This window comes from Aquarana catesbeiana, linkage group LG05, assembly GCF_042186555.1.
Source record: "Aquarana catesbeiana isolate 2022-GZ linkage group LG05, ASM4218655v1, whole genome shotgun sequence".
In the NCBI taxonomy this organism is placed as follows: domain Eukaryota; kingdom Metazoa; phylum Chordata; class Amphibia; order Anura; family Ranidae; genus Aquarana; species Aquarana catesbeiana.
This window is the reverse complement of record NC_133328.1, coordinates 129,931,354-129,948,931: the sequence shown is the minus strand read 5'-3', so window position 1 is coordinate 129,948,931 and position 17,578 is coordinate 129,931,354. Positions and strand designations below refer to the sequence as shown.

At 42.5% G+C, this 17,578-nt stretch overlaps 1 protein-coding gene across 1 annotated transcript in view; it reads left to right on the top strand.

Moving 5' to 3' along the window:
• RFTN1 (raftlin, lipid raft linker 1) overlaps positions 1–17,578 on the top strand; it is a 464,957-nt gene that overhangs the window by 398,405 nt on the left and 48,974 nt on the right. Inside the window, exon 7 of the mRNA XM_073630197.1 lies at positions 3,997–4,112. Coding sequence (XP_073486298.1) covers positions 3,997–4,112 — 116 coding nt within the window. The remainder of the gene's footprint in view (positions 1–3,996; positions 4,113–17,578) is intronic.

The following is a 17,578-nucleotide window of genomic DNA, read 5'->3' as shown; positions in this document are numbered from 1 at the left end:
AGCAGTATAAGTAATATCTATCAAGGCTACCAAATAAGAAAGTTTTCAAAGAGTGAAATAAGTCAGCTCCTAAACAAGAATAGTAAGTACTGACCCAAAGGAGTAAGAGGGAGAGTGATACATGATCAATGACTGTGAGTATTCCATCATGTTTGGCTCTATGCCAGTGGTTCTCAGCCTTCTAGTGCCGTGACCCTTTCATAAAATTTCCCAAGCTGTGGGGACGCCTAACGGTAAAATTATTTTCATAGTGTGGATTGTCAGCACCCAAGGCAAGACAAGTCATTTGTGCCCCTAACCCACAGACATTTAGCGCTCCCTGAGTCCCTTCCACTTATACAGTATTAAAACCCCTTATGGTACATTTTAGGATGTACCACTCTCTCTTTATTCTCCTTTCTTTCCCTTTTATCTCTCTCTATCCTAATTGTTTTTTTTCCCATCCCTCTCTCTAGCCGTTCTATTCTCTATTTTCATCCCTTCTCTTACGCCTCGGGGGGGGGGGGGGGGGGGATGGGAAGAGTAGCAGTGCTTGGGGGAGTTCTGATCAGCCAACTTAGGTGCTCTTGATCAAGGTCATCTGCTGATCTGAGAACTGTAGTGGGGATTTTTAATGGCAACTCTAATCACAGGTAGTGTTACTAACTGTGTCTCCAGCTTCACTGTGTCTCTCAGCAGTGACACCTATGCCAAAATCAGGAGATAGGGTCTCTTTCAGCCCCTCCCATTTCACATTCCTCACCAGTCAGCTGACCTCTAGTCTCTGCTCCCTACCCATGCCGTGAACTGAATGAGTGGCTGGAAAGAGGCCGAGTGGGCGGCCGCAGGCTCCAGGAACAGCCCAGCTGGCCTTCCACAGGCTCCAGGAACAGCCCAGCTGGCCTTCCACAAGCTCCAGGGACAGGCCTGCTGGGCGGCCACAAAAAGGTTGGTAGAGTGGTGCTGGCTTCAGGAACAGCCCAGGATTTGGTGATCCCTGGCAAATCGTCATTCGACCCCTGAGGGGGTCCCGACCCCCAGGTTGAGAACCACTGCTCTATGCGTATCGTGGTGATGCCACTTTCTGAGTAAGTAGACCGTAAATCTATTTAGTAGACATTGGGGTTGATTTAAGAAAATTGGAGAGTGCAAAATCTGGTGCAGCTCTGCATAATAACTAATCCACTTCCAGGTTCTTTTGACAACGCTTAATTGAACAAGCTGAAGTTAGAAGCTGATTAACTAACATGCACGCTACGCCAGATTTAGCACTCTACAGTTTTAGCAAACTCCATTAACTGATTGCCGATTTTGCCGTTGGCAGAATGGCTCCCTCGCGCGAATCGCCGTAGCTGTATGGAGGCTGCTTTAAGGGTATAGGGGGCATGCGTGCGCCGCCACGGTACTAAGGAGCAAATGCGCATGCCCGGTGGCCGTGATGTCCGCTGGGCACGCGTAATCGCTCCTGACACACAAATCCACGTTCTGACAGGGGAGAGGAGACAGATTGTGTGTTCCTAGTATATAGGAACACTGATCAGTCTCCTCCCCTTGGCAGTCCCATCCCTCCCACAGTTAGAACACACTGAGGGAACACATTTAACCCCTTCAATGCCCCCTAGTGTTAACCCCTTCCTGGCCAGTGACATTTATACAGTAATCAGTGGCTATTTTTAGCTCTGATCGCTGTATAAATGTCCCAAAAAAGTGTCAAAAGTGTCCGATCTGCGGGCGCAATGTCGCAGTCCAAATAAAAATCGCAGATCACCGCCATTACTAGAAAAAAAATAAAAAAATAAAAATGCCATAAATCTATCCCCTATTTTGTAGACGCTATAACTTTTGCGCAAACCAATCAATATACGCTAATGCCGCATACACACGGGCGGACTTTTCGACGGACTAGGTCTGGCCGACTTTTCAACGGACTTTCCGACGGACTTTCCGAATGAACGGACTTGCCTACACACGATCAACCAAAGTCCGACGGATTCGTACGTGATGACGTACGACTGGACTAAAAGAAGGAAGTTCATAGCCAGTAGCCAATAGCTGCCCTAGCATCGGTTTTTGTCCGTCGGACTAGCATACAGACGAGCGGACTTTTCAACCGGACTCAAGTCCGTCGAAAAGATTTGAAACATGTTTCATTTCTAGGTCCGTCAAACTTTTGGGAAAAAAAAGTCTGCTGGAGCCCACACACAATCGAATTATCCGACGGAATCCAGTCCGCCGGACCAAGTCTGCCGTAAAGCCCGCTCGTGTGTACGCGGCAATATTGTGATTTTTTTTTTAACAAAAATATGTAGAAGAATACATATCGGACTAAACTGAGGAAAAATTTGTTTTATTTTTTTTTTTTTGTTTTGTTTTAATTGGGGATATTTATTATAGCAAAAAGTAAAAAATATTGTGTTTTTTTCAATATTGTTGCATTTTTTTGTTTATAGCGCAAAAAATAAAAACCGTAGAGGTGATCAAATACCACCAAAATAAAGCTTGATTTGTGGGGAAAAAAAGGACATCCATTTTGTTTGGGTACAGCGTCGCACGACCGCGCAATTGTCAGTTAAATCGGTGCAGTGCTGTATCGCAAAAAAATGGCCCGGTCGGGAAGGGGGTAAATACTTCAAGGGCTGAGGTGGTTAAATCCATCATCAATATGATTGTATATGAAACCTGTTATTTTAGAAGGATGGCAAGACATTTGGGCTATCTCAGGTCTCTACTGCAGGGTTCAGTTGGAGAAAAAACATTTGACCAAGTTGGATATATCCAGCCAGTAGACTGTTGTTTATCTACATTGATAGTGTTTGTAGTACTCATAACTCATACACGTTTCTGATTGTTGGGGAGAAGAACCTTTCTCTGGTTGGATCATATGCTAGCATAAAACTACAGCCTGTGGCTAGTTTTTATATTTTCTTTTTATTACTTAAGGTCTCCCAGAATTTAAAAGTACCAAGAAACAATTTATGTAGTTTATAGTGATATATTTAAGTTTTGTCGAAAGACTAGGCAGATTATGATCTTGGTCTTCTCTCACTTAAACTTACCAGCTCTGCTCACCCTCATAGAGGCTAATAAGTTAGAGGTCTAGTGACTGCTATGGGCTTCTCTGTTTTTGCTATGAAGAGAACAAAAAAAGTGGAGCCAAACTACTTTAGCTGGCTTCATAATGGAAGTGTATGGGAAAGCTGGGAACTCAAAACGGGAAATCCCTGGAATTTCTGATATGTATAAGCTGGTGATTCAACCTAGGAGCATCCATCTAAAAACTGTGATATCATTTTAGAGACAGCTTATTCTTTAAGACCAACACGCAGCCGTCATTCTGCTTCAAGTTTAGTAGACTAACGATGACAGTGTCTTAATTGTTGTCTGGCTAACTCTTTATCGGGTAAGCAAATAAATTGTTGATTGTCTCAGGATATGCATGCATTAATATGCAGTTAAAGCATTTATCAGTTGTCTACAAAAAGTCAATTCATGTGTATCATTAAATAGGCACTCCAGGCAAAAAGCTGAATACATTGACTAGATGCATATATAAACTGTTTTTACATTCCAAATCATGCACAATTCTCTCTGACATTCATGTGATTTACACACTTCTTCAATGCAGCATAGCCTGACAGCTGACAACCATATTTAATGGTTCACCCATGCAACTTTCATATCATTAGACCAGGGGTCTCCAAACTACGGCCCTCCAGTTGTTCAGGAACTACAATTCCCATCATGCCTAGACATGTCTGTGAATGTCAAAGTTTTACAATGCCTCATGGGACGTGTAGTTCAGCAGCTGGAGGGCCGTAGCTTGGAGATCCTTACATTAGACAATGAATCAGCTTCATCACTTTTATCCAATAAGCAGGCAGATAACAGAGGAAACTGTACAGCTAAACCATGCTATGTCAAGAGTGTTTCTTTAGTTTAATGGACTGTACCTAAATACATAACCCAGTGATGATTTTTTATGGACTAAACATATATATTTTGTTCTTTGCTTCTCAGACACCTCATCGGAGTTTACAGATGGCGTTTTTATTTTTGAAGATTTCCCAGAGCAAGATCCAAAGACCATAAAGCGTTATGATGCCATTGTCGTAGAACAGTGGACAATTTTTGAAGTAGGTGTTTCATTTCTCATTTTTCTCACATACAGCTTTTACAATAATTATATTAACACTATAATGTATAGTATTTCCTGTTATGCTATCTGTTGTAGTACAACTAGTGATATTAAATAAAAGCCCTAACAGCTGGGCACGCTACCCCGACTCCCCCCATATTCTCCGACTGATCTCACAACATCCAATGAAAGTGCATCTGTGTTGTGGCTTTTCATTTTCTCCATGGCTGTAAATGTTGTACTCAAGATGTTAAGTTTAATTGGAATATTGGCCATCACAATGCTGTAGAACACTTCCATACTTATGAAATTTACATAAAAGAAAGAAAAAAATGATGACATATGTCAGGCTTGCAGGCTAATATTTCCATGGACAGCACACTTTAATATGGGCCCCCTACACTTCAGAGGCATGGGCAGACATATGATCACTTCCATCTCATAGCTACCAACATTGTCAGATATTATGGGATACTTTGGTACTGAGGCAGTGAACCAAAGCTAAATAGTGTCCAAATGTCCCATTATAGCATATTTTAAGGGGAACCTAAAATTATTTAGCATTTTAATACTTGTTTCCAAATAGTTAATCAAAAGAGAACCAATCTGCAATGGCCATTAGTAAGCATTATCTTTCAGAGTTGGCTGGTTGTCCCATTATTTACGTATTTTCCCTCCTTCCGAGTGTAAAGCCCTGTACACACCAATAGTTCTTTTGCTGGGTTGAACGAAAAACAACTGACAGCTCAGGTCGGAGCCACTGCACTAACAATCCAATGTTAATACAGCGAGCTCCCCTGCTGTTCTATTGTGTTCTGACAGGAGGACGGCCCCCCAGCCAGAACACTCCGGTCATTGGCTGCGAGCGCTGATCAGGAGCAGACCTTTTTCGGCCACGACCGTTTGGCAGAAGCCGGCCGGCTGCCGTGAACAGGGGCCGAATGTTGGCCGGTTTCTATTGAACCAGCTGGTGCCGCCTGACTTTCGGCCCGTGTGTACTAGGCTTAACGCAATACAGTCTACTGCAAGCCTACTGCTTCAGTTCAGTGCTGAAAACATATTTTTTTTCTGGGTGGCTGAAAGATGGTAAAAGTGTTCATTAACAAAGTCATTAGGCTAGCAATAGAATAATCATTTTTTTAATTCTACCAACAGGTTGAACAAAAAGAAATGATCTGACTCATTCACAGTTTCGAGGTGGATGGGGGAATCGATCCTGCTGTGTTATTGTGTTCTGACAGCAGGGAGCCTTCCCCGCCATCAGAATACACTAATCAGTCCTGGCCAGCTACAGCCGGAGGAAAAACCTGACAGGCTGGTTGTACAGAAGTCAGCTGGTAGATTGATTCTGTACAACCAGCCAGCCCATACATGGATCAAAATTGAACTGGTCTCTGCTGAACCATGCATTTCCATCCACGTATAGCCACCCTTAGTTTTCTTTCATGTAACCCTGGTCAGTTTTTACTTGATAGTTTTATGAGTTAAAACCAATGATCTGAAATGGGACGAAGCTGCATAACCTTTGTTGTGGGCTTACAGTCTGATAACTACACTGTCCCTTGTGCTCCAAGAGAGGAATACAAGTGCATAACAGGACACTCAGCAATCCCCAGGAGTTAAGGTAAGACAATTTGAGTGTGAACATTAGAAGATTACTACAAAACCAGATAAGAACTGTTACAAGGAAAAAAAAAACAAAGATTTATTAAGTTTTAACTTTTTTTCAAATTAAGGAACATTTCCAGGAAGGAACAACCATTTCAGGGACAAATCCTATTGTCTTTGCGGCTCCCTGGAAATGAGGGACAGGAGGCAATTATAGTTTGACCCCAGTGTAGACCAAACACTGAAGAGCTGTGCACTACATTTGTCCTTTAATGTAACCTCAGATTGTCTCAGAAATAGTTCCATACAAAATAATTTGCATACATTACTTGGAATGTAGGTCATAAACTTAAAGCATGAAAGATATCTTAATCAATTAGATCAGCGTTGTTCCACCTTTTTTCATGGTGCTGTTCACATCCGATGTTTACCAGCTCTGATAAAGGAAATTGCAGCATAATGAAAAGCGGAAATAATGACTTCTATTTATCCCACAATCTACTGACCAGCTCTGATTTTAAAGACGTTCATCATCTTCCCAGCTATTAACATCCAAAGAAGTGACTTTGAAGCAATTGGTCACAAAGTCAATTTCATTTGTACACTAATACTGTTTTCTGTGTTGTTCCTATTCTTTGCTGTATGCAGATATGTACGTTTTCAGTATTCATTCACACAGGCATCCGGGGGGGGCAGTAAAAGCAGATTGTTAAATAGCCCCCCGACTGCCCACCCAAACAAAGCAATGCAGCCATTCAGTGCTGTACCCATGCTGCGGCTGTGGCAAAAGTTAAACAGCATTTTGCATTCGGCAGGCAGTAACAGTGCTGAATGCGACCCATTCCAGTGGTGCAGTATTTTTAGGCCTCGTTCACACAGAGCATTTTAATCCATACCCTGTGCAGGCCATGTTTTACTAGCATGGGGATGCATAGGTGTTGCATACATCCCTGTGCTGGCAGTTTCATTGCTGTCTATTGGGATACGGACCACTGCTTCCTATATAACATCCGTGCAGGTGCATGTGCACGATCCCCGAACACACCCTGCACAGTGCATGCAACATCTGTACATCCCTGTGCTGGTCAATATGGCCCTGCACAGGGCATAGTTTAAAACACCCTGTTTGAATGAGGTCTTCGAGTTAAAACAAGCAGTAAAGAGGCGACATATCGCCTGTCAAACCACCTTGGACCCCTTTTCACAGGGGCTGCAGTATAGCCCCTTATGTGAACAAACCCTAAATGAAAGTTTAGGTCCTTGTAAAAAAAAAAAAAAAACTGTCTAAAACAAAAACAAACAAAAAAACAAAAAAAGTGGTGCCTGCACATACCTACAGTAAACTCCAAAACCCTGTAGCTAAACCTAAATTCCAAGTCAATCTGCTGACAGGCAAAGCTTTCCTGTTCTTTCTTGTCTCCTGTGCATTCCAACTGGTGATGCAGCTTATTATAGTGGTGGGCCAATAGGAATTTGAGGAGGTAAAAGCTAGCAGCAAGCTCTGGTATCATTTATTCTTATTATTAGTATTATTATTATACAGGATTTATATAGTGCCAACAGTTTGTGCGTCGCTTAACAAAATGAGAGCAGACATTACGGTTACATTACAATTTGGTACACGAGGAATGAGAGGGCCCTGCTCATTAGGGCCCTTTCACACTGGGGCGGGGGCGTTGTCGGGGGTAAATACAATACAATAGCGGCGCTTTACCATCGGTATTCGGCTGCTAGCAGTGCGCTAGCAGGATGGTAAAAAAAGTCCTGCTAGCAGCATCTTCGGAGCGGTGAAGGAGCGGAGTGTATACCGCTCCTTTACCGCTCCTGCCCATTGAAATCAATGGGACGGCGCGGCTATACCGCCGGCAAAGCACCTCTGCAGAGGCGCTTTACGGTGGTTTTTAAGCCTTTCTCGGCCGCTAGCGGGAGGTAAAACTGCCCCGCTAGTGGCCAAATACCGACGGTAAAGCGCCGCTTACAATAGCGGCGCTTTACCTCCGACGCCGCCCCCGCCCCAGTGTGAAAGGGGCCTTAAGATGGATAGATTAGGGGACAGTCGGACAGATTGGTGTAGGGAGTTCCAAAGGATGGGAGAAGCTCGGGAGAAATCCTGGAGGCGAGCATGGGAGGTCACAAGGGAGCTAGAGAGCAGGAGGTCTTGGGAGGAACCGAAGAGAGCGGCTTAGTTGGATCTTCTCCTGTTAGAATGGCCAGAGATATGGCTGCAGGGAAATTGTCTTAACCACTTCAATACTGGGCACTTTCACCCCCTTCCTACCCAGGGCAGTTTTCAGCTTTCAGCGCTGTCGCTCTTTTGCCATGTACACACGGTCAGAGTTTCCGATGGGAAATGTTGGATGTGAGCTTGTTGGCTGAAAGTCCGACCGTGTGTATGCTCCATCAAACATTTGTTGTTGGACTTTCCGCCAACAAATGTTGGCTAGCAGGTTCTCAAATTTTCCGCCAACAAAACTTTGTTGTTGGAAAGTCCGATCGTGTGTACACAAGTCGTCGCACAAAAGTTCACGCATGCTCGGAATCAAGTACGAGCCAGAAGCGCTCCGTCTTGTAAAACTAGCGTTCGTAATGGAGATATCACATGAATATTGAACTTTCTTTTTATCAGCTCGTCGTACGTCTTGTACATCACCGCGTTCCCACATTTGTAATTGTTGGCCAACATTTGTGTGACCGTGTGTATGCAAGACAAGTTGGAGCCAACAACCTTCAAACAAAAATCCACGGTTTTGTTGTCGGAAAGTCCGAGCGTGTGTACGCGGCATTAGAATGACAATTGCACGGTCATGCAACACTGTACCCAAATGAAATTTGTACAATTTTTTTCACACAAATAAAACTTTCTTTTGTTTTTTTTTTTATCACCACTGGGTTTTTTAATTTTTGCTAAATAAACTAATAAAGGCAGAAGATTTTGAAAAAAAAAACGCATTTTTCTTGATTTCTGTTATAAAATTTTACAAATAAATAATCTTTCTTCAAAAAATGAGGCCAAAATTAATGCTGTTACATTTCTTTGGTGAACCTAACCCCAATCAGTGTATATTATTTTTTTTATAAGTTTATAAGTAAGTTATAGAGTCCACAAACTATGGTATATACTGTATATTTGAAAATCCATCAATCGCATCAATCACAGTGGATGACAGATCGTCCGTAGAGTGTGTGCGAGGTGCATACTGGGGTGGACATCATATGACGTCCACCTAGAACAAGAGAAGTCCCGTCCGGACGTCATTTGACTAGATGCTGGGTGGGAAGGTGTTAAAAAAAACTTCAGCAGCTATGCACTTTACATCTGTAGCTTTTTTTTGTGGTAGCTTTTTATTGACAGAGTTACTTTAAGGCTAGGCTCACACCTGTCCGGTGAAATTCCCCGTCCATTTTCACTGCGAATTTCCAAAGCAGCTGTTCAGTGGTTCAGCTGCAATTTCCACATACGGTTCAGATGTGAATTTTTGGTTAAGGATCGGGCTGGAAAGCTGGCCACTGCGTCCTTAACAACCAACGACTCATCAGCTGTCAGCAGGGATGTAAACCAAAGAATTAGTGGCAATGAAAAAAAAAAAATCAGAGTGATCCCACCTCCCAAATCCATACCAGGCCCTTTGGGTCTGGTATAGATTTAAAGGGGAACCCTATGACAACAGCTAAAAAAAAATGGTGTGGAGGTCAAATCCATACCAGACCCTTTTCAGAACATGCAGCCTGGCAGACCAGAAAAGGGTGGATGAGCGAGCACCCCCCTCCTGAACCATACCAGGCCATATGTCCTCAACATGGGGGGGTTGCTTTGGGGCTCTGCCTCCCCCCAAAGCACCTTGTCCCCATGTTGATGGCTCCCGGCGTCTGCCTGCTCCGCCATCTGGCAGTTCTCAGATAACTAAGGACGGAGCCACCGACGATGTGACCACTAGCTATTTAGGAACTGTCAGACGGCAAGAGCCAGCAACAGGTGCGGACCCGTTTTTTTTCCAGGGTCGGAGACATTTTGTCGTTCATTTTGCTTGAGGGTGGATCTACACCGGGGGGACATTATTTTTATTTATTTATTTTTTTTATAAAGGGATTGGCAAAAACTGACTCTGTGTTTTTATTTCTTTTTGACACTTTTTTTGGTGAATGAGTAAAGGTACGATGTTCCCCTATACCTATTCACATGGGGGGGATCTGGAGACCCCAGCCTGTGATTGGATAGTGAAAGGAGAAGCAGCACAGTGATGAGCTCATCTGCCTCTCACTTTGTTTTCTCCAGCTTTCCTGTCTGGCTCCTTTCTTTTAATAATTACAGAGCTGCATTCATTTGTGTATTTTATATCTGCCTGGAGTTCAGTTCTAAGGTAATTTATTTGAAAACATTGTCCACACAATAATGAAAATAAACTAGTAGGTAAAAGCTGGCATGTTAAACTATATCTGTACTTTGTCCTGAAGCCTACAAAAAGCTTTTACTGAAGATCATTTCCGCTTCCAACAGCATACTGTAGCCTGGCCCTGTTTTTGCATCCTTCTTGACGGTAAACAAGCCATTCCTGTTCACCACTAGAGGGCTCTGTTAGAGAGCGCCAACCAGCCCTACGTGCAGCTAAATAAGCAATCCATTTTCCAGGGGCAAATTTTTTAGAGCACATTAGAGTATACTCAGAGGCTGCAGGAACAAATACAAAAATATGAAATTTTTTTGGGTAAAAGTGCAAACATACTTTAGGTCCCCTTTCACACTGAGGCGGTTTTCAGGGGTTTTAGCGTTAGAAAAGTCCTGCATGCAGCAACTTTGGGGCGGTTTGGGAGCGCTGTAGTTAGCGCTCTAACTTTTTGCCCCCCTTCTGATTTTTTTTTTTTTGCATATTTGTCACACTTAAATGACTCAAACAAATTTTATTATTACACAAAGATAACTCGAGTAAAAACAAAATGCAGTTTTTAAATGATGGTTTCATTTTCTTTTTTTTTAAAAGATGTATAATGATGGTTTAATTTATTAAGGCAAAAAAAAGCTGTCCAAACCTGCCTGGCTTTATGTGAAAAAGTAATTGCCCCCTAAACCTAATAACTGGTTGTGCCACCCTTGGCAGCAACAACTGCAATTGAGCGTTTGCGATAACTGCCAATGAGTCTTTCACATTGCTGTGGAGCAATTTTGGCCCACTCTTCTTTGCAGAATTGTTTTAATTCAGCCACATTGGAGGGTTTTGAAGCATGAACGGCCTGTGTAAGGTCATGATACAGCATCTCAATTGGATTTAAGTCCAGGCTTTGACTAGGCCACTCCAAAATATAAATTTTGCTTTGTTTGAACCATTTGGAGGTGTACTTGCTGTTGCGTTTTGGATCATTGTCCTGCTGCATAACCCAAGTGCACTTGAGATTGAGGTCAAGAACTGATGGCCAGACATTCTCCTTTAGGATTTTCTGGTAGAGCTCAGAATTCATGGTTCCATCAATTATGGTAAGTCGTCCAGGTCCTGAAGCTGCAAAGAATCCCCAGACCATCAAGCTACCACCACCATGTCTGACTGTTGGTATGATGTTCTTGTTATGAAATGCTGTATTATTGTTATGTCAGGTGAAACGGGACACACACCTTCTAAAAAGTTACATTTTTGTCTCATCAGTCCACAGAATATTTGCCTAAATGTCTTGGGGATAATCAAGATTTTTTTTGGTAAATGTGAGATGAGCCTTTGTGTTCTTTCTGGTCAGCATTGGCTTTGGCCTTGGAACTTTCCCATGGATGCCATTTTTGCCCAGTCTCTTTCTTATTGTTGAATCATGAACACTGATCTTACCTGAGGCAAGTGAGGCCTACAGTTCTTTAGATGTTGTTCTGGGTTCTTTTATGACCTCCTGGGTGAGTCATTGTCATGCTATTGGAGTAATTTTTGTAGGCCGGCCAGTCCTGGGAAAGTTCACCACTGTTCAAAGTTATCTCGATTTGTGGATAATGGCTCTTCACGTGGTTTACTAGAGTTCCAAAGCCTTAAAAATGGCTTTGAAACCCTTCCTAGACCGATACATGTCCATAACTTTGTTTCTAATCTGTTCTTGATTTTTTTTAGATCGTGGCATGATGTGTGGCTTTTTGTGATCTGTTAGCGTGCTTCACTTTGTCAGACAGCTTCTATTTATGTGATTTCTTGATTCAACAGGTCTGGCAGCAATCAGGTCTGGGTGTGGCAAGTGAAATTTAATGCAGCTTTCCAAAAATTTGTGGTTAATCACATTTCATTCATGATTCAGCATGGGAGGGGGCAATTACTTTTTCACATAGAGCCAGGCAGGTTTGAACAGCTTTTTTCCCTTAATAAATGAAATAAAAATTTAAAAAACGGCATCTTGGATTTACTCAGGTTATCTTTGTGTAATATTAAAATTTGTTTGATGATCTGAATCATTTAAGCGTGAGAAATATGCAAAAAATAAAAAATCAGGAAGGGGGCAAATACTTTTTTCACAGCACTGTATAAAGCTGTTGCCTATAGTTGAGCTTTGCAAACAAGTATAGTGACATAAAAAAAAAAGATTGGCATTGAGTTGTATTATGTGTCTTATTTAGAAAAAAAAAATGCTGACAGAGCTGTCAGGTTGGAAAGAAATATATATATATATATATAATGATTTTATGTTCTTCTGGTATTGATGAAATTGTGTGGCTCGATAAAAAGAAACACAAGAGATGCTGTCATGAAACTTGCAAAACAAGAGCTGCAAGGCACCTGCAGTATTTCCTGTTCATCCGGTGTAGGTCTGAGCAGACACCACAGGCTGCTCTGCCTGTAATTCTGAGCTGTTACAATGAAGAGAGGGAGATGTCGATATATTATTTTTTGTCATTTCAGCTGACGGCATCAAAGCAGACACTGAAAATATGTTTTGGCACATCATTTTGCTATTCCTGATACGCAGGTGTTTTTAGTGTTTTGCCCATTACAAACTCAAAAAGCTATTAGAATGTGTCAGAATTATGATGAGCATAAAGGTGAACAACACAATCATTCTATGAAATAAGATTTCCTTTAAATCAGATGGAGAAGATTTTACAGTTAGCCTTGTGTAAAGTGTTTCATTTTCTAAGCAAACCGCAAAAAAAAAAAAAATTAAAAAAAAAAAAAAAAAAAACTCATATAGAGGCCTGCTTATAAAGATGGGGAATTTCCCCGTGCTTATTTTGAGACGTCCTTTAAAAAAAGCAAGGGGTGAAAAAGTGTTATTTGCTATAATGAGTTAATGAGAAAGGCTTCATTAAAAAATGTTGCACTTTTCAATCTATGAGTCTGATCAAATTAAAGGAAATACACAAAGGCATAGAGAACTTTACTATGAAGGTATCACACCTATTTTGTGAGTTTGTATGAGTGTGGATCTTTGTGGTCCATTGAAAATGAACATTAGCCACCTATAAAAGACACAAACTGATGCTGCTCTATAATTATTCATACTTTATTATTAATTTTTAATGCAAATAGCGTAAGTACCTTAATCTGGCTTTAAAGTGACATTAAACCTTCAGGGTTTTTTTTTATTAAAATAACAAACATTATTATTATTATAATACACGATTTATATAGCGCCAACAGTTTACGCAGCGCTTTACAATGTAGAGGGGGGACAGCACAATTACAGTACAGTTCAATACAGAATGGACGGAGGGCCCTGCTCGTAGAGCTTACATTCTAAAGGGGGGGGGGTGGTGGTACAAAAGGTAATAGATGCAGGGAATGATTTGATGGGGGGTGGCTCGGGGACAGTTGTTAGGTGGGTGTGGGATAGGCTTCCCTGAATAAGTGAGTTTTCAGGGATCTCCTAAAGGTGGACAGGTTAGGGGCTGATCGGCTATACTGGGGCAGGGAATTCCAGAGGATGGGAGAGGCTCTGGAGATGTCCTGAAGACAAGCATGAGAGGAGGTAACAAGGGAGCTAGAAAGCAGGAGGTCCTGGGAGGAGCGGCGGGGACAATTTGGGCGATACCTGCAGATGAGGTTGGTGATGTAGTTGGGGGCGATGTTGTGGATGGCCTTTTATACGGTGAGGTAGGGGAAGCCAGTGAAGGGATTGGCAGAGGGGGGCAGCAGTCACGGATCGATTAGTGACAAACATGTCTATACTTACCAGCTCTGTGCAATGGTTTTGCACAGAGCAGCCCCGGTCCTCTTCTTCTGGGGTCCCCTGCTGGCGCTCCAGGGGGGCACCCATGCGTGCTCGCTCCCGAGCCCTGATGCTGCATCCATTGACAGACAGTGGAACTTGGCCCTGCTCCCATGTCACAGCATTTGATTGACATGAGCGGCTATCAATCTGCCCAATGAGGAGGAAGACAGTGGCGGGAGCCATTGGTCTAGTGCACATTGCTGGATCGGATTGGGCTCAGGTAAGAAAAAAAGGGGGGTGGCTGGAGCACAGAAGGTTTTCACCTTAAAAGAGAAGTATGGGTTTGGAGGTTTTCCCCCATCATACTTACCTAGGTGGATGCAGCATCGGTTCATCTGTCCCCCGGCGCCTCTACACTGAGAACCGAGCGTTCGAACATTGCAGATGGTGGCTCGATTCTCACAGCTCCCCAAGCGGAGAGCTGTAGACTGTCAATCAGGATCTGTTTACTCTGTTCCTCTATGCTCACTTGAGCGCTGAGCTGTGGAGGGGTGGGGAGCGACCATCTTAGCCTCTCAGCGGCTCGCTGAGAGGCTGAGACGGGTGACAGCACAGGCACCTGGCGGATCCTGACTTCCATTGTTGCTATGACACGGTGCCTGTACTGATTCCTGTGACGTCCTGTGACAGAGCAGTCCGCTCTGCTGAAAATGGGTCACAGGAGTGCAAATGAATTGCACTCCTGTGACCCATAGGAGAAGCCCAGCCAAACCAGTTTAGGCTGGACTTCTCCTTTAATGCATTAGGTTGAAAAACCTTAAGGCTTTAGAATCACTTTAAGATTAACTCCACTTTTGTTGAGAAAAAACAATCCCCTCAGGTTGATCAATGTGCATTGCAAAGATTTTATCAAACTTTATTTCAAAGTTTCTACTCTAAAGAAAAAGCTGTGTGTTGTCTGCAGTGTGACAATGGAACGCAGGTGGAGCGCAGGCGATGACATCACAGGAAGTGGAACCAGGGGAAGCATCAAGGGAGGAAATTCTGGAGAGAACAAACAGGCTACGCGCTCGGAGTCTACTGCTCCTTCTACAGGCCTACTCCGGTAGACTCCGAGCACGTAGCCTCTTTGTTCTCCCCAGAATTTCCTCCCTTGATGCTTCCCCTGGTTCCACTTCCTGTGACATCATCGCCTGCGTTCCACGTCGAACCTGGCTGTCTTCCTGGTGGCCACAGGAAAAGACTGCATATCTTGTCTCTCATGACCACCTCCCCGTGGATTAGGATGGACCAGCGACTGGACTGCACCTTGTGCCCACAGCACAGATGAGCCTGATTTTATTCACCTTCCTGTAAGTGCATTAGTTGCTGTGTCATTAAAATCTTACTTAACTTATTGCACTTAGGTGGCGCTTCCTTTCTGTTCCCTTGTTTTCATATTATAGAGCTGGCTTCTCTCTAAGGATAGCTGCCGCTCACCATCATTTCCTTTTAGGATCTGCCATTGTTTAGCTTATCATATGGACTAATGAACTGTGGCTGTAAAACTGCACATTTTAGAGTGGCTTTTTATTGTGGCCAGCCTAAGGCCCACCTGTGCAATAATCATGCTGTCTAATCAGCATCTGGATATACCACACCTGTGAGGTGGATGGATCTCGGCAAAGGAGAAGTGCTCACTAACACAGATTTAGACAGATTTGTGAACAATATTTGAGAGAAATAGGCCTTTGTGTACATAGAAAAAGTCGTAGATCTTTGCGTTCAGCTCATGGTAAATAGGGGCAAACACAAAAGTGTTGTGTTTATAATTTTTCGACTGGGTTTGTGAGCACATTAATGCTGAAGCACATTAATGCTGAAGCATACACACCTTTTGGTTGCCCTATGGTTAATCAGGCCCAGTGTAATAAACAGGAAACATACCGACAAAAATACATACCTTGTTGACATTTACTAATATAAAATGATGAAAAATTAGAACTAGTCAAAATTGATCTACAAAGAACATTTCACTGGACTATTTTCTCTAAAATATATGTTCAAAGTGTCAGAAATGTTGGAAAAAAGTTGCTGAATTATGAATAGCTAAAAGGTCAAAATTGGCATGTTCAATAAATACAATAAAGATCACAAATTGTAGCCTTACTCTAATCCCTACACAGTGTGGGTTTGATTTACTAAACTGTAAGAGTGCAAAATCTGGTGCAGCAGTGCATGGTAGCCAATCAGCTTCTAACTTCAGCTTGTTCAATTAAAATTTGTCAAAAAAACCTAGAAGCTGATTAGTTTTTATGCAGTTACACCAGATTTTGCACGCTCCAGTTTTATTAAATCAAACCCTGTATAAAGATCATTCCCAGACACTGGATATCATGTTCTTGTTGTCCACAGGAACCAGTAAGCTTTCCACTTTCATTTTTCTACTGCAGGTTATATAATTAGGCTGACAAGAAGGCCCAAGTCCATTAACTTGAATCGATAGAAAAATGAATAAATATATTAAGAACCTGTACATACAGAAACCTAATCCCACAGTTAATCTAGTTTGCAAAACTGGAAGACAAACGGATCAATTTGTTATTTTGGATCATCTGCAAGTAGACGAGAGATTACATGATTTATTCCAGTATTCCCCAGGTGTCACAGATTGGCAGTTGATAGCAGATGTAAACATGAATGTGAGTAGAATATAGTGTGGTTGTACTAGAGTCAATTTGTTCCACTTAAAAATTCAGCTAAAAACTAGAGAAAAAAAGTTTGTTTTGCTTAGAGCAACCAATCAAGTGTTAGGTTTTGTTTTTTTTATAACGATCGGGCACATCAGCCAGATGTGATTGATGAAGAATCGTGACCGGCGGGGCCTAACACATCTGGCTGATGTTCCCAGTCATTATAGCCTATGAAAATACAAACTGTTTGCCTCGGCTCCCCTCCAACAATACAAAAAGGGAAAGGGACACCATTTCTAGGCTGAATGTCTGTATTAATTTGCAATACATTTTTATAAATTTTGGCAGGAGTATGACCTTATATGATGTCAGAGGATGGAGTTGTCACACTTTCCTCATGTTCTGACTGGTGGTTAGCTTATATAATATTCTGTCATGCCACTTTTATTACATGCCTGATGAAGGGGCCCTGTGTGGCTCTGAAACATTGCACTTGTCCTTTTGTGATGTGATCTTTTTGCAATATAAGCTTTGTCTACATTTGAAGATCTATGGTATGTGGGCAAATATGGCATTCGCCCATATTTACATCGGGCCGATTTGGCATGTCACCCCGAGCCACACTCGGGATTACATTTCAGGATCCTGGTGCAGTGTACTTAACTTGTCCCCAGGATCCTCGATGTCCCCCCGCTGTGTCTGCGGGCTCTGTCCTCCACCCCGATGTCCTGTGTGCCGGGCTCCGTTCCCTGCGAGCTTTGCAATGCACGGGGGCGGAGCCTGGCGGCAAATTAAAAAAAGTGAAAATTCATAACACATACAGTACACTGTAATCTTACAGATTACAGTACTGTATGAAATCATTTCACATCCCTTTTGTCCCTAGTGCTTTGTCCAATGCCCTGCATGCAGTTTTATGTTATATATACGTTTTTGTTCGTTTATGTTCTTTCTGCCTGGAAACTTGAGATTGTCCATAGCAACCAAAAAGTGTCCCTTTACGTCAAAAGTGGTTTTAGACCAGCTAGAAAACAGCGATAATAAATTGGAAAACTTGCAGAATTGAGCGATAGTGAAT